The sequence below is a fragment of the Juglans microcarpa x Juglans regia genome, chromosome 3D (assembly GCF_004785595.1).
Source record: "Juglans microcarpa x Juglans regia isolate MS1-56 chromosome 3D, Jm3101_v1.0, whole genome shotgun sequence".
Classification (NCBI taxonomy): domain Eukaryota; kingdom Viridiplantae; phylum Streptophyta; class Magnoliopsida; order Fagales; family Juglandaceae; genus Juglans; species Juglans microcarpa x Juglans regia.
In genome coordinates, this window is record NC_054598.1 from 33569886 (window position 1) to 33595270 (window position 25385).

General features: G+C 35.2%; 3 protein-coding genes across 5 annotated transcripts; all 3 read left to right on the forward strand.

Moving 5' to 3' along the window:
- Positions 1-3547: 3547 nt before the first annotated feature.
- LOC121255247 (lysine-specific demethylase JMJ706-like) lies at positions 3548-6786 on the forward strand. Its single transcript, XM_041155522.1, has 8 exons — positions 3548-3746; positions 4171-4327; positions 4426-4645; positions 4812-4865; positions 4982-5061; positions 5140-5417; positions 5566-5955; positions 6603-6786. Exons 1-8 carry the CDS (start codon positions 3548-3550, stop codon positions 6749-6751), a joined length of 1527 nt encoding a protein of 508 aa, XP_041011456.1. The 3' UTR covers positions 6752-6786.
- Positions 6787-15137: 8351 nt separating this feature from the next.
- On the forward strand, positions 15138-19773 carry LOC121256608. Of its 3 annotated transcripts, none has more exons than XM_041157449.1 (7): positions 15138-15196; positions 15917-16055; positions 16171-16226; positions 17029-17149; positions 17244-17350; positions 19252-19321; positions 19418-19773. In XM_041157449.1, exons 2-7 carry the CDS (start codon positions 15974-15976, stop codon positions 19495-19497), a joined length of 516 nt encoding a protein of 171 aa, XP_041013383.1. In that variant the 5' UTR covers positions 15138-15196; positions 15917-15973; the 3' UTR covers positions 19498-19773. The 3 variants fall into 3 exon arrangements, with proteins under 3 accessions (XP_041013383.1, XP_041013384.1, XP_041013382.1); XM_041157450.1 differs by lacking the exon at positions 15138-15196 and adding an exon at positions 15217-15511; XM_041157448.1 differs by lacking the exon at positions 15138-15196 and having other exon boundaries at positions 15830-16055.
- A 3145-nt stretch (positions 19774-22918) lies between these two features.
- On the forward strand, positions 22919-23562 carry LOC121253833 (pectinesterase inhibitor 4-like). Its single transcript, XM_041153752.1, has one exon. The coding sequence runs from the start codon at positions 22945-22947 to the stop codon at positions 23560-23562; it is 618 nt and encodes a 205-aa protein (XP_041009686.1). The 5' UTR covers positions 22919-22944.
- Positions 23563-25385: the final 1823 nt, after the last annotated feature.

Consider the following 25385-nt stretch of genomic DNA (forward strand, 5'->3'; position numbering starts at 1 on the left):
AATAGAAGGTATGATAAAAGAAAAATCAGTGGTATTTTGAGAAGTAAAAGGAAAAATATGTTCATAGAATACAACATTTCTTGATATAAAAGATTGATTGTTTTTAGATCAAGAAGTTTGTAACATTTTATGCCAAAAGGATAACCAAGAAAACTACAAGTTCGAGCCTAAGGATCAAATTTGGTTCAAGATCTTTGTAAAGCTGAAGCAAAACAAAGGCAACCAACAGTTCTTAAATGATCATAAGAGGGAGAAGTTTTGAACAAAAGCTCAAAATGAGATTTTTGTGTTAAAAGAGGAGTAGAAAGCCTACTAATGAGATAAGTTGCTGTTAAAACAGCATCACCCCAAAAATGAATAGGCAGATGAGACTTAATCATCATTGTTTTAGCTATATTAAGGATGTGCTGATGTTTTCTCTCCACAACAGAGTTTTGTTAAGGAGTCTCAAAACAACTGTGCTGATGTATTATACCTTTAGAATACAAAAAATGAGCAAATGAAATTTCAGTGCCATGATCAATGCGAAGTGATTTTATTTTTAAATGAAATTGTGTTTAAACCATTTTATAAAAAACTCTAAAAATATGTGAAACTTCATATTTATGCTTAAGAAGATAAAGCCATATAGCACGAGTTGAATCATCAACAATAGTCAAAAAATATATATAACCTTCAACAGTAGGTACAGAATATGGACTCCAAACATCACAATGAACAAGATCAAAAGGAGCAGCAGACAAATGAACATTATTAGGAAAAGGTTATTTCCTTTGTTTAGCTAAAAGAAAAATCATGCAAGGATTGCATGGAACAGTCAATTTAGGAACAAAACTATTTACAAACAGTATCCTGGAATTAGAAGGATGACCAATTCTATTATGACAAAACTCATAATTAGAGCATTTGGAAGAAATGGAGCAAACATGTGAAGATATTGTATCAGGTAAACAAGCAGCATATGTACTAGAAAAAGAAGTAGGTTTAGAAATAGAAAGGTCTAACTGTTGCAGTATATAAAGGCCTACCTGCAATCTACCCACTCCAATCAGCCTCCAACAAATCAGGTCTTGTATTAGACAAATGTCAGAGAAAAACAGAAAGCAGCAAATTAGTGATTGTGTTAACTTTCTATGGAAATCAATTTGAATTTAAAAGTTGGAACACATAGAAAATCATGTAAAACAAGATGTTCAGAAATAGAAACAGAGCCAATATGTGTAACAAATACAGATTGATCATTAGGAAGCTTCACAGAAGCATTAACATAACTGGTAATAGAAGTAAAATAATCAATAGAAGGAACCATATGATCAGTGGCTCCAGTATCAAGAATCCAAGAATTTGAATCAAATGAAGCAGACTAAGCAACAAAAAAACACAGAGTGAGTACTATTATGAGGAAAAATAATACCAGAAAAAGAATTTGAAACAACTGCATTTACAGCAGAAGGAACTTCATCAATAGATTTAGAAGGATGAAGCATGGACAGAAGCTATTGATACTAAGCTTCAGTCAAGGAAAAAGGAGAAACGGCCGAGCAATTGCTATCACTAAGAACATCATTATTAGCCATAGATTGCTGCCTCTATTTCAGTTTGTAGCCTAGGAGAAAACCATGCAACTTGTAACATTTTTCAATCACATTACCAGTAATTCCACAATGCTTACATACTGGTCTATCCTTCTTAGAAAATGATTTAATAGATCTGGTTCCATCAATTTGAGAAGCAAAAACATGTGAATCAATAGGGATAGATAAACATAAGAGATTTCTCGTTGTTGTTCCACTTGTAAAACAAGAGAAAAGACTTTATTAAGAGGAGGCAAAGGCTCCATAAGCAAAATTTGTGCACAAGCAGGTGCAAAAGATTCATTCAATCCCATCAAAAATTGTAAAACACGTTCTTATTGAACATAGGAGTTCAACGTTCATAAAGCTCCACAAGAACAAGCAGGAACAGTCTTGTAATTAGTAAGTTCATCCCGAAGGCCTTTAAGACGAGTAAAATAATTACTCACCCAAAGAGAACCCTAAAAAAGAGAGGAAATTGATTTTTGCAATTGAAAAATGTGAGGTCTATTTTTCTGATAAAATCGTTCCTTAAGATCTGACCAAATCTCACAAGCAGTTGTAATTTACAATATACTAGAAGAAATTTTAGGAGAAACAGAGTTTAAAATCCAAGATATCACCATATTGTTACATCGGAGCAATTGAGAAAGGAGATCAGAATCCGTCGAATTCGAAGGTTTAGGAATAGATCTATCAACGAATCCAAGCTTGTTCTTCGCCGAGAGAGCTATGGACATCGAACGAGACCAAGCATGATGGTTCTCACCGAGAAAAGGCTAAGTGACCAAAAGGACACCAGGACTATCACAAGGATGAAGAAAGTAAGGAAAAGTAGAATCCTCAAAAGATGGATTTGTGAGATGGCGCCATGGAAGCAATCAAAAAAAGACGTCTGATATCATATAAAGTGTAAACCCTAAGAGAATACAAAGAGGCGAAATCCTAGCATAGCAAAGGGATGAAACCCTAGCAGAGAATAGGTCGAGAGAAGCTTCTGGAGAAAAAATATCTCAATTGAATTAATACTATTTGTGTACAGTGACCAAAGCAAGTATTTAGATACAAAGAAGAATTAAAAGAATTAAAAGAATAAATTTAATTCATGATATGGGGGCAAAGTGTAAGCTGTTTCGCTTCTGCATGTAAACTTTCGTAAAATCTTTTAAGATGCTTCCACGTGTCCCCAAAAATTCTCATGAACCCGAAGAGAATCTTCTTTATCTGACGTGGCGGACAGGAACTCGCTCACACCTTCGTAGACAACTGAAATGAGTACTAATTAGACGGATACTTCTTTTTAACTACCAACGGTTGCCTATACAGAGCCAACTGCAACCCTTTGAGAGTTTTGCAAATCTTTTGAGAGATCTTCTTTGAAATCTTTCAGAGATTGTCTGTCTGGTTTTTTCTGTTCTTACTCTTGCAACCTCCCCACAAAGATCTCTTCTTTCTCTCGCCTGTATATCCTTTCTTTCTCCGGTATACTTTTTTCTTTCTCTACCCTTTTCTTTTACTGATCTACCCCTGTTTGGTTTCTAAAAATTCCATGAAGAATATTAGAAGGAAAGTAAATTAGTAGAACTAGTAGAACATGATTCTTCTTGTTCCGTTTTATCAGGATTTACAGAAGAAAATCAATCCTACTACTGAAATAAGAAGACGAAAACGAAACGATGCAACTTTTCTTCTTCCTTTTTTCCCCTCATTTGTTCTCTGTTTTGTTGGGGACCAAACTGAAGTTATAAGTATAGGTTTCAAAGATTTTTGGTTTTTACTAGGTTCGGTTTCTCCAGGGCTTCTTTTTTTCTCTGTGTTTCTTTTGACTGTCTAATTTTCTCGGATTCGTGTCTGGAAGTGTTTCTGCCGGGTAAAGTTTTGAAATTATGAAGATTCGTGCCTAATTTGGTGGGAATGCTTTATAATTTGCATTGGTCATCTTCTTCTCAGGGAGAGGGACGAATTCTACTAACATGAAAAAACAAAGTCCATTGAAGGCTGCAAAAGCTTTTACATCGCGTGCAGCGAATGTTGCGATTGATGAGTCTCACTTCGCAGAATTAGAATGGATAGATGACATTTTAGAGTGTCCTGTATACCATCCATCGAAGATAGAGTTCGAGGATCCTCTAACTTATCTTCAAAATATTGCTCCTGAAGCTTCTAAATATGGTATGAGATAATGAAAAGATACAATTTTTTTGCTTACTGTTTAGCCCATCAATTTTTGTATTAAATTTTAATTTTCTGTGCTCACATTTTCTTGTTGGAAGTTAAAGCCGTGCCATTTGGATAGTGAGACGAGATGAAATGATTTTAGATGAAAATTAAAAATTAAATAAAATATTATTAGAATATTATTTTTTAATATTATTATTGTTTTGAGATTTTAAAAAATTGAATTGTTCATTATATTTTGTGTGAGAATTTGAAAAATTAGTTGTTATGATGAGATGAGATAAGATGAAATGAAATGAAACCGTTTCTGTATCCAAACGGGGTCTAGTTTTTTGTTTACCTTTACTAATGGTTTAAGTTTTTCAATGGAAATTTTTTAAATATCCCTGAGTCAATTCCTTGCATTACAATATTTCAGGAATCTGCAAGATTATTCCCCCAATAGATGCTTCTGTTCCAGCCAGTGTGGTACTGATGAAAGAACATAGGAACTTCAAGTTCGAAACTGTAGTGCAACCTTTTCGGCTTGCTAAATGGGATGTGAATGATAAGATCTCATTTTATAGAAGAGGAAGGTGACTTCCACATGATACTGACGAGCATATAGTGAGATATTATATGGTAGTACTATTCATTTTGTATGAGCAATATGGCGTTCTTTTTTCATTTTCAGGCAATATACCTACCGTGAGTTCGAGAAGATGGCAAACAAGGAATCTGCTTGTCAAGTTTCTTGCTCTTCATGTGATTCTCCTGCATACATGGAGAAAGAGTTCTGGCATCGATTGGTTCGTGGAAAGAAAGAAACCGTTGAATATGGAGTCAATGTTGATGGCAGTGCCTTTTCATGTGATCCTAGGGATCAGCTTGGGAAGAGCAAATGGAACTTGAAGGTTTTACACTCCTCATTTTAAACAAAATGCCTATATTCTTTACCAAAACTTAGATCAATATGATGACTGATTTGATACTTAAAATGTTATCCTTTGAATTCTGCTCTCTATTGTATTCTGTCATCTATTTTATGTTTCATATTATAATTTGATTCTTTGATTGAAGAATCTGTCAAGGCTTCACAAGTCCGTTTTGCGTTTGGTTGGAAGAGTTATTCCGGTATGCTGACCATTGTCCATACCTTACTAAAATCTTCAAGCTACATCATCAGATTTTTTTCAATATATGTTGTTAGAGCCTTTTTTTTTTTTTTTAATATATGGACATGAATCCAGGGAATTACGGATCCAATGCTTTACATTGGAATGAAATTTGGTATGTTTGCATGGCACGTGGAAGATCACTATCTGTACAGGTAAAAAACCATACTTCAACTGTTTTCAAAACTGTGTTCATATATTATATATGTCCTAACCAAAACTTTCCTTCTCAGCATTAACTATCATCACTCTGGTGCACCCAAAACTTGGTATGGAGTTCCTGGTCATGCAGCTCCGCAGTTTGAAAGGGTAGTCCATGATCATGTTTACTCTCGAGATATCATATCATCCAATGGAGAGGATGGTGCTTTTGAACTGCTTTCCGAAAAAACCACAATGTTTCTTCCAAGTATTTTGCTACAACATCATGTACCTGTCTACAAGGCTGTGCAGGTGCCAGGGGAGTTTGTCATTACCTTTCCTAGAGCATATCATGCAGGATTTAGCCATGGTAAACCTCTCTCTGTCTCTCTGTCTCTCTGTCTCTCTCTGTCTCTCTCTCTCTCTCTCTCTCTCTCTCTCTCTCTCTCTCTCTCTCTCTCTCTGTGTACTTGCTTGCCAGTAGTTGTCACCTTAATCACTTTTCTGTTAAATTTCAGGTTTTAATTGTGGAGAGGCAGTAAACTTTGCAACTGCAGATTGGTTTCCAATGGGGGAATTGGCCAGTCAACGATATGCCCTTCTTAAGAAGATTCCAATAATATCATACGAGGAACTCCTCTGTAATGAAGCAATGCTTTTACTCATGTCTTCGAAACAAGACAATTCTGGTGACTCATCCACAGATGTAGTCTCACAGCGTGCTGTCAAGATTTCTTTTGTACGCCTCATAAGGCAGCATAAGCAGGCGCTTCATCGCATAAAACCATCATCTGCTTCTTCCCCACATGCTCAAGGAACTCTCTTATGCGGCCTTTGCAAGCGCGACTGTTACTTGGCATTCAATATGTGCAACTTCTGCAACTCTGTTCCTTTATGCCTCTTTCATGGTATGACAACAGTGTTACTAAAAATTTAAGTCTAAAATGATTAGAAAGTTTGCTGGAAAATTACTGAAAATGAGAATTGAGACCTGAAAAATTATGAGAAATGTTATTTGAAGTCTTATGCATGCAAATCTTGCATCTCTATTTGAAAACAGTGCATAATTTAAGATCAATTTAAAAATAAAAATAAAAAATAAAAAAGTCATTTTTTAAAGAGTCATGCTAGGCTGCTGCCCAACAATAACTGTTGGGCGTGCCACCTATCACAAATTTTTATTTTTATTTTTTTCTTCTTTTTCTTTTCATGTTTTTTTAATATATTTAAATATTTTTAAAAAAATACATCAATACATTAAAAGTCACTTCCTTAACCATTAAGAAAAAAAATTTAAAAAATAAAATTTAAATACACAAGCAATCAAAGTGAGAAGGCAAACTCAGACAGCAAACTAGTATTTTCTTTTTTTTTAATAATAGACCACACTTTTTTTAAAATGGAATATGCGGGACTTGCATGCCCTAGTATTGTATCTAGCATTATTCAATCTTCTCATTTATTATTCAACTGTGTTTAAATCATTTATTCAATCAAGTGTTTTAAGAACTTTATACATGAGATTGTTGTGCTAATGCCTCCCTATTCATTGCAGAGATTGATTTGCTTCATTGTTCATGTGGACACGAACGTACTATTTTTCTGAGGTCGGACGTATCAGCAATGGAAGATGCAGCCAAAAAATTTGAGCAAGAAGAAGGAATATTTTCGGGTCTTCAAAATTCAAGTTTGTTGTATTATTGAGGATGGATCTGATCTAACTTTTGTTCAATGCAGTAGTACTCATATTCTTATTCCATTTCCATATAAATATATATATATATATATATATATATACATACACACATACATATAATATGTACCATTTTATTGTAAAGAAAAATAAATGTATCATTTTATTGTGTGGCTGTGTTTTTATTGGTGTGGAAATTAAAAGCAGAACCACCACCAGCGTGAAAAGGAAGAAAGGAAAATACTGTTCTTCCCACTAATAGCACCCGCTGGAGGCTATTGCTGGTTTTTTTTTTCTTACTAATTAAATAAGTATTTTTTAATAATATTGTGAATTTTTTTAAAAAAAATATTTAAAAATGTTAAAAAATTACAAGTAAAAAAATACAAAATGATCTAGCGGAAGCCCCAGCTGTCGCTGTAGAGCCACCCAAGGAAGAAATGCCATGGTTAACAGAAAACAGTCGGACCAATCATATATTGGGCACTAGCCACTGCGGGTGGTCTTGATTTTTTTTTTTTTTTCAAGTTTTTTAAAAATTTAAAAATCATTTTTCTTACAAAAATATGTTTTTTAATTTTTAAAACGACATTTAATTAAAATTATTTTAAAAAAACTAACTCCTCATGTCTTTGATTGATTATCCACTAGCTTGTTTGTTGTGATAGATAAAAATAAAAATAAAAATAAAAATAAAATGATAAAAATGTACTTTGCACAAGATAGGCCATAGGGTGACCACCGATCAAAATTTCCTTCGTAATTTTCCTTCGTTCATTAAATGGCACAAAACGAGCCTTTGAGATTACCTTGCATGTTAGAATTGTTTTATTAGGGTAAGGCTTGCATATTAAAATAATATGGTCCATTATTAAAAAAATAATTTTTTCATATGGGTCTAAATTTATCTATTTTCATATGGTCCATTAATGGCACTTGCAAATTCAATACAACCCAATTCTTCCAACCAGAATCATCTACAACCAGCTGTTAACCTTGTCACCACCTCTCATTTCTCTGGTAAAGTGCAACCTGCACCTAAACTCTATTTTCATGTAATTCTGTTACTTCTAAATAAGATTCCAATTTGCATTGGATTTTTGACACGGGTGCAACAGATCATATGATCTGTTCACCACTTTTATACCATTCTACACCTAAACCAGTTAATGCATCCATAAATCTTCCTAATGGTATTACAGTTCCAGCTACACATATTGGTACTGTATGTCTCTCAGATTCCTTACTTTTACATAATGTCTTGTGTGTTTCTAATTTTTCATTCAATCTATTATCTATTTCCAAACTCACTAAACAATCTAATCTTTCTCTTACCTTTACTGCTTCCCGTTGTCTTTTACAGGACCAATCAATGGAGAAGATGATTGGGATTGCTCTTGAGAAAGAAGGACTTTACCATCTGACTCAAGCTCCATCAAAAGCTAAAACCTACAATTCATTTCAGTTTAATTATGTACCTCTTGCCTTATCCTCTATTCACAAACAATTAGATATATGGCATTGTAGATTAGGACATGTATCTAATTCAAGATTACATTCCCTCAAACAGATTGAATCTACTATCACTCTTGATTGTACAAATGTTTGTGACATATGTCCTTTAGCAAAGCAAAGAAGGCTTCCTTTTTCTGTATCACAAAGTAATTCTACAAAAGGTTTTGATTTGATCCATTGCAACATATGGGATCCTTTTGGCACTGTTTCTTATTCTAGTTTTAGATATTTCTTAACTATAGTCGATGACTTCACAAGGTGTACTTGGGTATACATGATTAAAGCTAAATCAGAAGTGTCATCTTTAATCAAAACTTTCTGTAAAATGATAGCAAATCAGTTTTCTTCTTCTGTCAAAGCTATAAGGTCTGATAATGGACAAAAATTCTTACTCACAAAATTTTATCATAAATATGGTATTTTGCATCAGAGAAGTTGTGTAGAAACTCTACAACAAAATAGTGTTGTTGAGAGAAAACATCAACATCTATTGAGCACTACTAGAGCATTAATGTTTCAAGCAAATCTACCATTAATTTTTTGGAGTGACTGTGTGCTTACTGCAACACACTTAATTAATAGAATTCCTACTCCTCTTCTTCAAAACAAAACACCTTTTGAAAAACTTTTTATCAAAACACCCAACCTTTCTCATCTAAAAGTTTTTGGTTGCCTTTGCTTTGCATCAACATTAACTAGTCACAGACAGGAATTTGACTCAAGTGCCACAAAGTGCATATTCCTAGGATATCCTTCTTATATTAAGGGTTATAAACTCATGGATCTAAACACAAATAAGATATTTGTTTCTCGGAATGTAATATTCCATGAAACAAGTTTTCCTTTCAAAGTGCTACCACAAAGTCCTGAAATCCATTCTTTCTTGTTTCCTATTTCACAAATCCTTTCAGATTCACCTTCCAACAACTCATACTTCAACCCATATTAAAATGTGGAATCAGAATCACCACATAATAATCCTACTCTTTTTTCTGAACCTTATACACATATTGAATCAGATTCACCTACACTTCCCTCTTATTCAAATATGGATCCAACATCTGATTCAACTCACCCAGAAGTTCTACAGCTCAAAAAATCATCCAAAATTAAACAAAAACCTTCTTATCTACAGGACTATTATTGTGGTAATGTCTCTTCATCTCAAAGTGCAACTTAGGCATCTACTTCAACTGACTGCTCTCCAGCTAAAGGTAATTTCTATTCCATTTACCATTTCCTTTCTACCAGCAGACTATCTACATCACATAAAGCCTTTTTAGCCTCTATCACAAATTTTCCAGAACCCCAAACATACAAACAAGCTTATAAACTACCTGAATGGCAAGCTACCATAAAAAATGAAATTAATGCTTTGGAATTAAATAAAACCTGGGAGCTTGTTACTCTTCCTAAAAATAAAAAGACTATCGGCTGTAAATCGGTATTCAAAGTGAAATATAAAGCTAATGAAACTATAGAGAGGCATAAAGCTAGATTGGTGGCAAAAGGGTACACTCAGCAAGAAGGCCTAGATTTCTTTGATACTTTCTCTCATGTGGTCAAGATTACATCCATTCGATTAATACTTGTTGTAGCTAAAATCAAACAATGGCATCTCCATCAACTAGATGTAAATAATGCATTTTTGCATGGAGATTTACATGAAGAGGTATACATGGAATTGCCTCCTGGATTAGCTGCCCAAGGAGAACAGAAAGTTTGTCGACTTTTAAAGAGCCTCTATGGCTTAAAACAGGCCTCTAGGCAATGGTTTTCCAAGCTATCCAATGCGCTTATTACCTATAGATTTGTTCAAGGTAATTCTGACTCCTCTATGTTCATTAAGAAATCTGAAAGTTCCTTTATGGTTTTATTAGTCTATGTGGATGATGTGTTATTGGCAAGTGATAGCATTCTGGAAATTGAAAGGTTGAAGACCTTTTTACATGAAAAGTTCACCATTAAAGACTTAGGATAGCTGAAATACTTCCTTGGCTTGGAAGTTGCAAGGTCCAAAACTGGTATCTCATTATGGCAATTAAAGTATGTACTTGACACACTTGAAGACACTAGTTTCACTGGATCAAAACCTGCTGCCTTTCCTATGGAATCTACCCTCAAGTTGTCAGCAAATGATACCAATTTATATGAAGATCCATCAGGTTACCGAAGACTTATTGGTAGATTACTTTACTTAACTATCACTAGGCCTGACCTAGCCTATTCTGTACAAGTACTTAGCTAGTTTTTAGCAAAACCTATTGTCAGTCACCATCAAGCAGCCACTCGAGTATTGAGGTATCTAAAGGCCACACCAAGGCAAGGTCTCTTTTTTCCATCCTCATCAAATTTTCAATTAAAGGGTTTTTCAGACAGTGATTGGGCAGGTTGTGTACATACTCGAAGGAGTGTCACTGGTTTTGCAATTTTTCTTGGCAACTCATTGATTTCATGGAAACCAAATAAACAAGTTACAATCAGTCAATCATCTGCAGAGGCAGAGTACCGAGCCCTTGCAACAACAACATGTGAAATTCAAGGGCTTGTGTATGCCTTGCAGGACCTGGACATCAATCATTCACAATCAGCTTTGCTATATACTGACAGTAAATCAGCAATGTCCATAGCCACAAATCCAGTTCAACATGAGAGAACAAAGCATATCCAGATTGATTGTCATCTGATTAGAGAAAAATTACAGCAGCATGTTATTGAACTCTTCTATATTCCATCAAGATTACAACTAGCAGACATGTTCACAAAGCCCCTCGGATCTCTACCTTTTCATCATAATCTTCGCAAGATGAACATCATTAACATCCATGTTCATCTTGAGGGGGGGTGTTGGAGTGTTACATTTCACATTGAAAGCATGGAATTAAAAAGGAAAGAAGAAAGACTTAAAATAGATAGAAAGTCAGAAGAGAATAATTAAAGAAGAGTTAGTTATTTCAGTTTATTCTGTTATTATGTTGTTCATGTATTATAAATAGGACTCAAGTCTGATGTAAATAATTCAATTCATTTAGTTCAGTATTTTTACCAAGTTCATTTGCCTTCTCTGTTTTTGATACTTTTGCCCTCACCAAGTACAGATTCAAGAGTTCATCTGATTCTCAACATCATGAAAAAAAAATCTGCATAACTTGTATACTATAAAACTACAAATATTATTTTTCTGATGACACAAAGCCAAGTCCCTTTTGTTCACAACCCATCAACTCCAAAAAGAGCCAATTTTTATAATTGGATTTAGTGTAATAGAGAAGTGAGTGACTTCGTAAAAAGAGTCATCGATACAAACGATTTAGTTGGCATCCGAATGAATAAGAAATTCAGATCTCTTGTCGTTGGCGCGGTTGGAATCGAGAACCTCCCCTTTTTGGAAAAGGATTGTCATAATTACATCGACAATGCAAGACATCTACGACTTGAAAAAGGTGTTGCTGGAGCTCTTCGAGAGTATTTTTGTAGGATGCAGTACGAAAATCTTGAGTTTTTTGCATTGATGGATTTAAATGATGACAGGAAGTTAAAAAATGTCTTCTGGGCAGATCCTCGTAATAAAGCAGCCTACCAATATTTCGGTGATGTGTGTAATCAGATTTGTTGGGAGCAGGATTGATTTCTAATGAGGATACGAAGACCTTTGTGTGGTTATTCCAGACCTAGTTGTAGTGTATGAATGGTATAGCTCCGAAAGCTATTATCATTGATCAAGATAGAGCGACGAAAAATGCAATTGCTATTGTCTTTCAAAAAGTCGATGTAGATTTTGCCTATGGCATATACTGACGAAAGTCTCTGAAAAGTTTGGCTCCCATGGTTCTTACAAAAGTGGGCTGAAAAATACATTGATAAAATGTGTGTATGACTCCCAAAGTGTTGAAGAGTTTGAGAAACGTTAGGATTAGTTAATCACCACATACGACTTGCATGAGAATGTCCGGTTGCAAAGTTTATACGCTGAGCGTGAGCATTAGGTACTGGCATTCTTGAAATCATTTTTTTGGACTTGAATGAGTACAGCACAACGGAGCAAGAGCATGAATGCCTTTTTTGACAATTATGTTCATGCTAAGACAAACTTGAAAGAGTCTGTCGACCAGTTTGACAACGCGTTGAAAAAGAAAATTGAGAATGAAAATGAAAATGAAAATAGTGCGAACTTCTACTCATTTAACATCACAATTCCCTGCATATCTAGATCTCCAATTGAAAAAAGATCTCAAGATTTGTACACAAATGTTATATTCAGGGAAGTTCAACAGCAACTTACCGGCATTATCGATATGGATCTAGCTTTACTTAAAAGTGATGGTGCAGTAAACACCTATCTGGTAGAGGATGAAATTCGTGTGGAAGAGTTCACTAAACTGGTTACACATTCTGTGGACTTTAGTGAGGAAGATGTACCTGCAATGTGTTCTTGTGGATTATTTCAGATGAAGGGGATATTGCATAGGTACATTTTGGCCATATTCAAATGTAACGGGATAAAATTTTTGTCAGATAGGTACATTTTAGATCGATGGATGAAGAACATCAAAAAGAAATACACGTTAATCCGCAGCAGCTATGACGCAGGGATCAGCGGGCAAATGCTAACAGATATACAAGTCTATTGAATATCTGTTATCAGATGATTACTCATGCAGCTGGTTCAAAAGAGCATACTGAGGATGCAACTAATAAGTTATATACAATGATTGACTTATATCGTGACAACTAAGAACCCCCATTGATGACCCTAACGAGTTCTAATATTGGTTGTATGACAAAGGACACAACTATAGTTGGTAGTTCAAAGCAAGTACTCAGTCCACCTGTTGTGAGGGAGAAAGGCAGACCCCCATATCTGAGAAAAGTATCCAGGATGGAAAAAGACATGCAGAAAGTTAAAGTGAAGACAAACAAAGCACCAGTAAAGGAGAAACGCAAATAGGTACATATTTTGGCCGTATTACATGTTTATTTATATTTTATTAATGCAAATATGACAAATTTGTATTGTTATTTATTACTTGATTATTAGCGAGATGGAGGAGATACACCAGTGGTTGCCACTTGCAGGAATTTATTTGGCCCTTCAAAGATGGATATATCCAATGTTGGACACGTGCAGATATATTAATAGTTATATATTGATATTTGAATTACAATATTTGGCTATTTTTTAACGAGTATTTATCACTAGGTTGTTCCAGAAAGCGTAGATTTTGACATTAGTGGAACCCAGCTCCGAGAAACAATTATTGAGAGTCAAGAAAGTGTAAGTGGAACCCAACTTTTCGACATTTTAATATTAATATCGAGCTGAAATTAATATGTACATTTTATTCTTTATATATGCAATTTGGGTTGGATGGATCACAACCGGTGCACTTTGGATTGGATGGATCATAACCTTGTAATGATATGATTCAATTTATGTATTGAATGTATTTTAGGGACATTTTGTCCGTATTGAATATTTTTTTGTGTATTGAATGTATTCTAAGGAATTTTTGTGTATTGAATGTTTTCTAGGGACTTTTTTGTGTATTGAATATTTTTTAGGCACTTTGTTGTGTATTGAATGTATTCCATGAGATTTTTGTGTATTGAATTTATTTCAGGCAAAGAAAGGTTTATATATCTGAGAACCAGATTTCCAAGTCCTGATTACAACCTTCGAATATTGTTTGTCATGGGGGGATCAGGATTCAATTCTCTATGTGCCGATAAAACAAATACAATGAAGTGATGAACAAGGGGCTGCCTAAACGGCCTACCATTTTTTGCACAAAGTGCCACTGGCAAGGAAAGATCAAGTCAAAATTTAATGAAGAACGGTGACATTAATAAAAACTTAGAATTGCTAAAACAAATGTCACTTGTCTTCCAAAGCCTAAAGGGTGGAGTAGTTGGCTTCCTTTGGCTAAGTGGTGTTATAATACCACTTCTCATTCTTCCTCTTGAATGATTCCATTTAAGGCGTTGTATGGTTACTTACCTCCAAGACCATTGTCCTGTGTACTTGGCACAACAATGAATGCAGTTGTTGATGAACAACTGAAGTCAAGGGAAGAAGTATTGAGTCTGCTTATAGAGAATTTGAAGAAGGCACAAGAGAGAATGAAGTTTTTTGCAGATAAGAAGAGAACTGAGAGTAATTTTCAAGTGGGGGATTGGGTTTTCCTAAGGCTACAGCCTTACAGACATAAATTTGTTTCCTTGAGGCACAACCTTGAACTGGCTCCATGTTATTATGGACCATTTCAAGTGTTGGCCAAAATAGGAACAACGGCTTATAAGTTGGATTTACCAACTGCAGCTAGAATGCATCCTGTATTCCATGTTCCTTGCCTTGAGAATAAACTTGGTCAGCATATCACTCCACTGCCAACATTGCCACCAGTTAATCGCGAAGGTAGTATCTGACCCTTAAGTGATTTTGGACAGATGAATGAGGAAAATGGGTAACCAAACAGTAATTGAGGTACTGGTTAAATGGGTGGACACATTACCAAGATAGTATATGGGCAAGTTTCTTTAAGGGGGGAGAGAATTAGGAAGCCAAAGAGAGGATCGGCAAGGAGGAGGGATATGAAGGAGAAAATGCAAAGGGGAAAAACAACTGTTGCCTTGAGGTCAAGACTCTTTTAAGCAGGGGAGGTCTTCATGGGTACAGGAGGAGTAACAGACTTTTGAAGTAGAAGAAAAGTTGCGTTGAGTTTGATGAAGCGCTACATTTTGGGAGGTGTTGGTAAGGAAAGGAAACATTGCGTTTGAGTCTTCGTAAATAAATAGAACGGTGCGTTTTGGTGTAATTCGAATTTTAGCATAATGAGTGTAAATGTAATACGGGGCATTTTGTTTGGAAATGTACAGAAGTATAAAAGGAAGAACTCGGGAAGGGAAAGTCATCAGAAGTGCATGGTTGATTCATTGTGGAGGTAGGATTTTGCCTCGATTATTGGTTCTTCTTGTTCTATCTTATTTTCCATTTCATCTGTTTTCTCTGAGTTAACCCCTAACACAGATCAAAATACAGTATTTTTTTTTTATTGCTAAGGCAAATTAAGTGAAACTTTGATACAGGAGTTGATGGTCTTTGTCGAGTAATTAGGTCCTTGTTTGGCAGATTTTGTGGCTATACTCGGCCAAAATCATTGATTCTTCTAGAGTTCCTAAGTTGTGAAGTTTTACTGCACTTCACCTGTTTGACAGATTGTGCGCACAAAGTTTTGTTGTCTTCTAGCACACACCAGGTTATATTTTTCAACCCTCTGTTGCACACATTGCTAGTTGAATATTATCTGAGGAATAGGGTATATGTCAAATTTATTCTTTTGTTCTCCAAAAAAAATGTAAATTTTTTACAGAGCTATGTCTTAAATGTTCGATTCATCTAACCCTCCCTTATTAGATTGTCGATGGTATTATACATGCAGTTGTATATGTTAATTGTTTGATTCAATGAATTTTTGTTTCGGCCCAATGTTTATCTTACGCACTTTAATAATCTATTAGAGCCAGAGGCCACTGTAAAAGGTAAAATTCCGAGAATTATAGGGTCAAAGTTTCGTTTACAACTATCACGATTCGGTTTTATAAAACCAATCCTTTGCTTCCATCTTACAAAAAATTCTACTCTGACCCCACTCATTTCAAAGGTTTCAAAGCGGAACCAACTGAAAGTCTGAAACCTAGACAGAAAATCGAAGTAGACGATGCAGCAGAGAAAATCAGCATCTGGGAGACCTTCTGGGACAGATGGCTCTGATTTCTCCTATCGGATGGTCGTCGATTCACGTAAATCCTGCACAAACCTTCCTTAAGGCTTCTAACAAGGAGCATTATTGTTCTTCACTATGGCTTTTCTGTGTAAATAAAGAATGAACTAGATTTAATCTTCTTTGGATCTTAGGGTATCAGAAGGTAGCTTCAGGGAAGTCTCGTCTCTCCTCTCTGATTTTCACCCAGGTTCAGTACTCCCTCTTAATGTTTGTTTTCTACATCCCATTACCAATTGTAATAACGTTTTATTTTTCTGTATGCATTAAGGGCTTATGCACGTGATAGATAGTAGCTCCTAAATTCCAAAGAAACTTTGAACCTTTTTTTTTTTTTAATTGTGTGTCTGATTTTTTAAGTGGTGGATGCAGGAGCAAAATTGTTTAAATTTTTTTTAGAGTTATCGACTTTATTTCTCTGGGCGTTTTTTGTTTTTTTAAGTAGAAATAGTATGTAACTCTGTTACCTGCGTTGTATCGATGGCCAGTTATTCGGTTAGATGGTTAAATCTTTATTTTAAACTATTTTTCTTTCTTTCTTTCCTGCTTGATGCGGCCAACAAGTTAATACCCATATTCCACGGACGAGAAAAGATTGTTGCTTTGTCTAAACAGGATACAGGTTGATCTAGGTCAACAGATGGATTGATGATTGGATTCATATTGTAACAATAGTTGCATAAGATTATAAAAAAGGTTTGTTGTACCCACGGAAACTTGAATGGTGGTACCCAAGATACACTAAATTTGACTTGGAAATTGTTCTGGCTTGTGTAAGATTGGATATAGACTAGACCATTTCAGGTATACTATGCTTTAAAACCTTAGGTGAGAAATTTTGGCTATTCAATGGAGGTGTTATGGTTCTTTGCTTTAATTCTATGATATTGCAAACAATAGTAGTGGTGTTACATGCAGGGATTAATCATATCATTTATGTCAAATGGCTACCTTTGGATTTTCTATTGATTGGATTTGCATTTTTACTGCAGGCTGTGATTCAATTAATTGGAACTGTATGCACAGTTCTGTCAATCTCAAAGGAGGATCCTGATAGAATTGCTATTTTCGCTATTGCTGTTGGGTTTGTTTCTCTGATACTAGGGGAATTAGGTAGCTGACCATATTCTAAATATCTTTTTTCAAGCTACTACATACTTACACGTCTGTTTTCAATTGTTAGATATTTATTCCTGTTGTGTTGTAGGTCAAAGACGTAGTCGAGTGGGCTTGTTAAAAATCTATATGGTTGGATCTTCTACCACGATACTTATCTGGCTTGCTTGTCTTTCTAAGAGCAATTTTATGTTAGAGGTAAGAAGGGTTTTTTCTCACCAATGTTGGTTATTATCGAGAACTTTAAAAAGCAATCAAGAATGTTGAACGTTGAAAGTATAAAGAAAAAAGAATTGAGCAAAAAAAGGTAAGAGCAACAAGATAGAGAGTGACCTTCAAAAATTGCAAAGTTTTTCTTTTATATGACAGGATGGAGTAATTAAGTCAGGACCTGGAGTAATATATAAAATAGTTAAGAGGTCCTATCATTTGTATACATATCTGAGCTCATTATGAATATTGCATCCCATAAACAGTGTCCTAATTTAGTTGTTAGCAATGCACTAATGCTGTGTAGGTCTTGAACTCTTTTACTTGGGAGATTTAGTACGAAAAATTATGATGTTTAACTATACTGCTTTAAAGAATGTGAAACTTTGGGAGTAGATAAGAGCCAAAGAAATCTATTAAGCCAAGGGAGACTTGGCTTGCTCATGGCATTTGTTTTTTTTTTTTTCAAATATACTTCTTGTTAGTATTAGAAAACATCTCATTATCTGAATTTGGGGGTAAATAAAGTAGTTGAAGCATCACCAGTCATTGGATTCACCAGTCATTGGATGCAACGTAAACTGAATTTGTACTTTTGCTCAGTCAACTTAACCTCAATGTTCACTAAAACAAAACCCCTCAACCACAATGTTCTAGTTTGATTGGCCTTTAAATGGAAGTAGTTAAATTGAAATCAGTTATTTTGTAGTTATCCATATCATGCCATACAAACGCCATAATAACATGAGCAAGCCAAGTCTCTCTTGGCTTAATAGATTTCTTTGGCTCTTGATCTACTCCCAAAGTTTCACATTCTTTATGCAAGAAACTAAAAACTGCTGCAACTCAATTAACTGTTTCCAAGTCAGTACTCAAAGAGAGCTTCTTAGCAGCAGGGTTTCATTGGTGTACCTATCAATGCATTGGAGTAGAAACTTAAGGAAGCATGAATTAGTTTGTCTCTATTAGATCATCAGACATACAGTTTTAGAAAAAAATAATAGAATAAAATATTACGAAAAAAAGCCTTCCTTCCTCTCCTTAGAGAAATTCTATGCCTGTGGAATCTTATCATAATTATCTTTCGAATACACATTTCAGCTGATCTTCCTACTTTGATTCATGTCTTGATAGAAATATCTTTGATCAAGGTAAAATAAGATCTATATTGGATCATATCGAAGGGGTTACAGCTTTGGATGAAAGAAGCAATGGCACTCGATTATTATCAAAATGATTGCAATCCTTTTTTGTCCATGTGGATGCACCTTCTATTTCTACTAGGCCATGAAGTACTAGATCAGAATCATTTTCCACAAGTCCAAATTTTTCATGGGGTCCAAGTAGAGAACCGAAAGTCTTTTGCAGATGATCCAACTGAACAACAGTACTTGAAAAGATCATTTCTTCATAATGCCTTTAATTTTGTAACCCCATGAACATCTGTTACTCAACAAGCATTTGAAAAAATTACCAATGGGTACAGCTTTGTATGTTTCTGAATATCTGTTTCAAATGTGCACGTTGTAGCTTTGTGATGTCATTGTGATAGTATGTATAAATGGCAGTAGTTATACTCTGATTAAATATGGGCCATAATATACATGTGTATATAAAAAAAGAGATTTGCTGCATACTGTGAAGTTGCTAAGATGATTGCAATTAGTAATAGTAAATAATATAATCAAACTTGTGATTTATCACTTCTATCATGTGGTAAGATCGTCTCATCTGTCCAGGCATCTATAAAATCACTTATACGCAGTTATAGAGCACAATCTCTAAAAATGAATATATATCTATGCTTGGTGTAAACAGTTAGTTACTGTGGAACTTACAATTGTTATTGTTGTTGAAATGCCCTGATTTTGTTTGTGATTTCTGAGTAGCTTATCCGAGATCCAAGTAAATGGGAAACAAAGAAGTTGGAACTTCTGGAGACTGCTCTTGTTCTGTTTGGTGAGTTCAAATCTTTAATGCTGATTATATAATCATAAGTAATGGTTACTTTACATCTGAACTGCAAGTTTAATCTCCTCTGTTGAACTTTTCCAGGGTTTCTGGTACAAGTATTTACAATTGGCACAGCAACATCTCTTATCAGTAACATGTCCCCTCCCAAAAGGGCCTCTTAAATGATGCTTGTAACTACAAGTCATGACTCTCCATGTCAACGGCTGAAGTTTTTTGGGTGCGTCATAATCCACACAAATCACGAAAGATTTGATTTTGTAGTTTTAGTTCATTGATTAACTGGCTTAGATCCATCCTTGAGAAAGAATGTAGTATTTCCATTTTCCACACTCGCGCTCTGTAAAACAGCATATCATTATAACAATTATTAAAATTTAAAATAGAATATTATGGTTAAGTTGGTAGTAAAAATAAGAATCAGTCCTCTTATATTTCTTAATGATGTCGTTTCTTTATTTTTTGTGGGGCTAAGTGTAGTTATATATGGTTGTGACATCCGTTTGTACGAGACTGCAACTCATTGCGACAAAAATAATCTCATGGAGAGCTTAGCCTCATCCTAAATGAAGAGCCACAGTATATGCAGTAGCTAGCACAGATCGATCACAACCAGCGCTGTATATACAGATCGATTCCATGCCATAGAGAGAACGACAACAGATATATATGATGCCGCAGAAGCATCCACACACTATTTTTCTTATGAGTTAATGCACGTCCGTACAACTAATATATATTAATATAATCTCACTAATTTAAGTCTTTTATAAAAATTTATTTTGAAAAAAGTACTACACGACAAATTGGGCGCCATAGAAAATATGTTTTGCCTGGATAGATAAGGAAAGGGAGTGGTACGTACCAAAAATGGGATAAAATGTAATTGAATTTTTCTTCCGTGAATTACCATATTTTTGTCCATTTTACTTATAAACTTAAATTCCCTATAATCTTGGACTTCATTTTGGACTTTCTATATCAGTTCCTTATTTTCCCAAGTCTCAAAAACTAGTATTTATTCGGATGAAGTAATAGTTCATGCATGGGTGGGCGGTGGGCACGGCACCCCATCCGCCCACCTTCCACCGCTCTACTCTTTCTCAGCTCCCCCCCCCCCCAAATCCCGCCCGGTCAAATGCGGGGTAAGGTGTCTTATTTGCATCCTTGAAAGGCAGTGAGGGTGGGGGGCTGGCTGGGCCAAAGTCTGCGCCCCCATACCCGCATCCCGGCCCCCCTATAGTCCAGCCCAAAATATTTATAATCATATATTTATATAATTAAACCTAAGTCTTTCCCTACGCATTCTTTTTTTCTTTCCCTTCTCTTTCTCTCAGGTTATCTCTCTCTCTCTCTCTCTCACATTGCCACTTCCTCTTCTCCTCCTCCTTCTCCTCTTCTCATCCTCCTCTTAGCTTCTCCTTCTAGAAGGACAAATGGTCGTGGAAACCCATGGTCACAAATGGCCATGGGTTTGCAAAGGGAACCATGGCCATGGTTGTGGTTCTTTGTAGAGTTTGAACTCATATATGTTAGGCTGCATTTGGATGCTAAAGTGATTTCAAATTATCTAAGTTGATCTATGAATAGTAGTATTCTGTAAATCTTATTAAGATGTGATTGAATGTATGAAATGGCCAGTTGAGATTAGTTTTAACTTTTTATGAGAAGTTAAAAAAATAGTAGATCACATCAATAATTAATTTGAGATAAGCTAAGTTGATTTTATGGGAAGTTTAAGTTTACTAGTTTAGGATTTTTTTTTTTTTTCCGGATTTGTTGTAATTTGTAATTTGGATTTTTTAGTGTTTTCAAATGTGATAGTTGTCTATTTGCCCTGGGTGGACAGACAAGAGGGTGGACATGTACAAACGGGGGTCTCCACCCAATGAGTGCGGGGTTGGATTCCGAGAGGCAAACCGGCTCCCGACTGCCCATGCCAGGGACGGGGTGTGGGAAGGGTGCACACCAGCACCCCTAAGTTCATGCTAGAGAAATTGTAAATAATCTATAAAAAAAATAAAAAATAAAAAAAGATGTTATCAAGGTACGTAGACACGTGCATGGACTTTATAGGATGTCACATTGGGCCAATGGACGGCCATTATTTAACCAACGGTCCAATAATATTTCAATGGCCGGCTTCTCACGCACCTTCAAATTCAAGTATAAAACCTCTTTTTTTAAGTTTAATAATTTGGAAATGCATGTTTTTTTTTTAACATGGAAATGCACGTTTGAAGACCACGGTTGTAATTATTCAATAACAAATGCATTTCCAAATGATTAAAACTTATCGGTGGGAGTAGTATAACTAGTCAACTAACTCGCTTATTTTTAAAAAACATCTCATCTCATCTAATTATTACAATTTTTTTAATTTTCAATATAAAATAAAATAACCAATTCAATTTTTTCAAATTTCAAAATAAAAATAATATTAAAAAATATATTCTAACAATACTTTATTAAATTTTTTTATTTTAATCTCAACTCATCTCATCTCATCTCATCTGCAAAAATAAACAAGCCCAAAGTTGGACATTTGCTACTCATGTCCCATTGTCAATATTGAACGACGACAGATTCTTAAGACATGATAGAGAATAATTCTTGTTAGTAATTAACAATTGTCAATTAAATATGTAGGTATTAATTTAAGAAATCAAGTGGAAGAAAATCCGTAACTCCCGTGAACTAATGTACTACAAACCCAGTACTCTTTATTTCCACACCCGTTTTCCATCAAACCTTAGTTATTTTGCAAGTTCCTGATGATCTCCGATCCTCTTCAATGGATCTGCGTCTGACTTTTTAAAATCATTTCAGCTTTTCTCATTGCATGCAGGTCATGGACTGAATTAGCTAAACTCAATATCCCTAAAACCCGCTTTGTTTCTTTTTGGCCCTGGCTGGCCTCCAATGTTTAGTTCTATGTTTCAAATTTCTTTTACTTATTCCAAGTTTCCAACTGCATGCATGCCTATGTACTATGATCTCTTTACAAATTTCAACCTCGGGAAAGGGAGGTGGCCGGGGCCGGCCGAGATTAATGTCGGCAAGTACCATCTCTGGTTATCAAACCATATAAATATCAATTATACAAACAGCTAGCCATGGTAATTGACTTACATAAAATTATGGTTGACTTGAATTATAAGATTATATAATCAATCTATGCATAATATTTTCAACTACAGAACATAATTATAATATTATTAATACCATTAATTTCAGTAATGTGCAGAGCACGATGATCAATGCGAAATGGATGATCATGAAGACGTACGTACAAAGCTAGCTAGCTGGTTGACATCATCGTGTCGTGCTGACCTACAAATATTCCTTTTGGTATGCATATACCAACATGTGATCGATTTATTCCTTGGACGCCGGCCTAATTCTGAAATTACGTACCTAAACTTTCTATTATTCACTTATATTCTTCTAGAGTATCATTTTGATCATTTCTTATTGATCTTTTCTACAGCATGATCATGATCACCGTAGCGGCCACCTGCATGGCCTACAGCTCTAGATCTCCATCCTATATATATTGGGCTCCTCCACAAAAGCATGAGTGCATAGAAAAAAGAGAGAATTAAAGAGAGATGGCAGCCAACACCACTCCTAGACATCCACTGATCTCATACCATGTTTTCATGATGCTTCTCATTCTTCTATTCATGTCGACGCTTCAAGCAGTCTTAGCCACCACCAATACCAGCCAAACCTACGAAAATTACATCATCACATCCTGCAATTCAACCACATACCCACAATTATGCTACATGTCCCTCTCCCCCTATGCCTCCAAAATCAAAGCAAATCCCAAAAAGCTTTGCAAAACCAGCCTTTCCGTAGGCCTAGAAGCTGCACAGAATGTATCCTCCATAGTATCGAATCAACTGAAGCAGAAGGGATCATTGACGAGTTCTGAAACTGCAGTGATTAAGGACTGCGTTGTGAACATTAAAAGCTCCATTGATGAGCTCCGAGAATCCCTGGATGCCATGGACAAATTAAGCGGTTGGGATAAGGAATTCCAGATGTCCAACATTAAGACTTGGGTGAGCGCGGCCTTAACGGATGAGAATACGTGCTTGGATGTGTTTGAGGAAGGCCAAGAAATAAGCGAAAAGGTGAAGAACAAGGTCAGAAAACGTATCTTGGAAGTTGCCAGGCTGACAAGCAATGCCTTGTATCTCATCAACAACCTTAATTACTAGTTCAAAGTAACCCTAGTAGTACTCTTGCATGCATAGTACTGTCACGGAATAATAACGAGAGCGCATATATATGTAATGCACGCTCGAAATGCTTAGATCAGTTTCTGTACGAATTCTGAGACTTCGATTGAAAATAAGATACTCTATGTGAGTCATATATGTGTATAAAATGTCAGCCATATATAGTTATTTTGCAAGGAAAATGACCTGTTAGTACTGTCGAAAAAGGAAAATGAAAAATCTTACATGTTGAGTAGATCTCCTCTAGAGATAAAAATTAGAAACTTCGAGATGAAATTCTTAATGATGGTTGTATTTACCAATTTTTGCAATAATAGCTTTTTCCAGAGCAGGATTAACTGCATTTATAACTTTATTTTCCTTTTTTTTTTTTTTAGTTATCTAGCTATATATTGTGTTCAGAATTTGCGAACCACCCCCAATATCCATTAACATCTAATTGCATTATGTACATATATACAGTACTTTCGCATTCAAATTAATTAAGCAATGTCTGATCAGTTCATAAACAACATGAACCACGTCCAAGCAAAGTCTTTTTGTTTAGTACTTTCGATGTTGGTATAAGCTAGGCAAACGCTAGGACAAAAGAGAGAGAGAGAGAGAGAGAGAGAGAGAGAGGGAGTAGGTTGGCATACATGATTAATAATCCAGCAACTCCATGATCGCGATCAACCCTATCCCAGGGATAGAGTTGCCGGGCATATTACCGTCATTAATTAATTAATTACTTTGTTGCCAACCCATGGAATTCTTAAGGCATGCATTTGGTGATCAGGAGTGTATATATATATATATATATATATATATATATATAGTTGTATTAATTAGTTTTATATATATATATATATGTATGCATGTATGTTTATTAAATTAAACTGTCTATTTAGATTAATGAATATAAAATGATTAACAATGCTTTTATTCTATTCATTGATCAGTTTTATTGAATTCAAACATCAAGTCCCTAAATTAATCTAAATCCAGGTACACCAAGATCCTTCATTTAGCGATTATTGAGGGTCAACCCAAGTGCTATTTGCTTACATACAAAGGCTTTTCCACAGAAACCCTACCTGCCCGTTTGATCTATTCTGTCTCACCCTATCCTAACCTTTCGTCATTTGTTCTCCCCATGGGTCTCCTTAATTTGCTCCCTTTTCTCTATTCATTTTTCACTGGCCGGTTCAAATACCTATTATACCTAGCTCCTCCGGTCGAGAGGTTTTCGCTCGTCGGAGCCATGCATGGGAGGGGGAGCGATATGAATAGTATTATGTTGCTCACTTCCATGATTTTATCTTTCTGCAACACACTCCAAAGGATTGAAAGCATAATCTCACTTTGGGGGTGAGGACCTTCAAAAAGAAGAAGATAGAAAAAGCTAGAAAATTATGCTTCTTTTTTTTACTGTTTGGATGATTTCTCGAAACAAAAGGTACTCAGTACATGTGACCCACGTAATGGGGCTGCGCGAGAAAACAACAAAGAAGATAATAAAACAACAATCTACAAACTAATTAAGGCTATGGGCCTAAGCCCACTAATTAATACAACTAATATTCTACTAAAGGCTGAAGTAGAAGATAAAATAAAAAATAAAAATAAAAAAAAGAATTAAAAGATACCTGCAGCCTATGAGCCAGATGAGCTGAACTCTTCAAGCGGGTTTGTTACACTTTCATTTGTATGATAACTGCATGCACGTAGAAAAGCTACTTGTCAATATATCATTTATTATTAATTTTATATGGAATCGAATAATTGAAAATTTTATTTTAATTTTTATTGATTTATCAATC

Bases quoted from the DNA above. Each gene is read 5' to 3' on its own strand.
- LOC121255247 (XM_041155522.1), top strand. From the start codon at position 3,548: ATGAAAAAACAAAGTCCATTGAAGGCTGCAAAAGCTTTTACATCGCGT. The intron at 4,646-4,811 runs GTTTTACACTCC...CTTTGATTGAAG, and splicing joins AGAGCAAATGGAACTTGAAG to AATCTGTCAAGGCTTCACAA. The intron at 5,418-5,565 runs GTAAACCTCTCT...GTTAAATTTCAG, and splicing joins TCATGCAGGATTTAGCCATG to GTTTTAATTGTGGAGAGGCA.
- LOC121256608 (XM_041157449.1), top strand. From the start codon at position 15,974: ATGCAGCAGAGAAAATCAGCATCTGGGAGACCTTCTGGGACAGATGGC. The intron at 17,351-19,251 runs GTAAGAAGGGTT...ATTTCTGAGTAG, and splicing joins AGAGCAATTTTATGTTAGAG to CTTATCCGAGATCCAAGTAA. The intron at 19,322-19,417 runs GTGAGTTCAAAT...GAACTTTTCCAG, and splicing joins GACTGCTCTTGTTCTGTTTG to GGTTTCTGGTACAAGTATTT.
- LOC121253833 (XM_041153752.1), top strand. From the start codon at position 22,945: ATGGCAGCCAACACCACTCCTAGACATCCACTGATCTCATACCATGTT.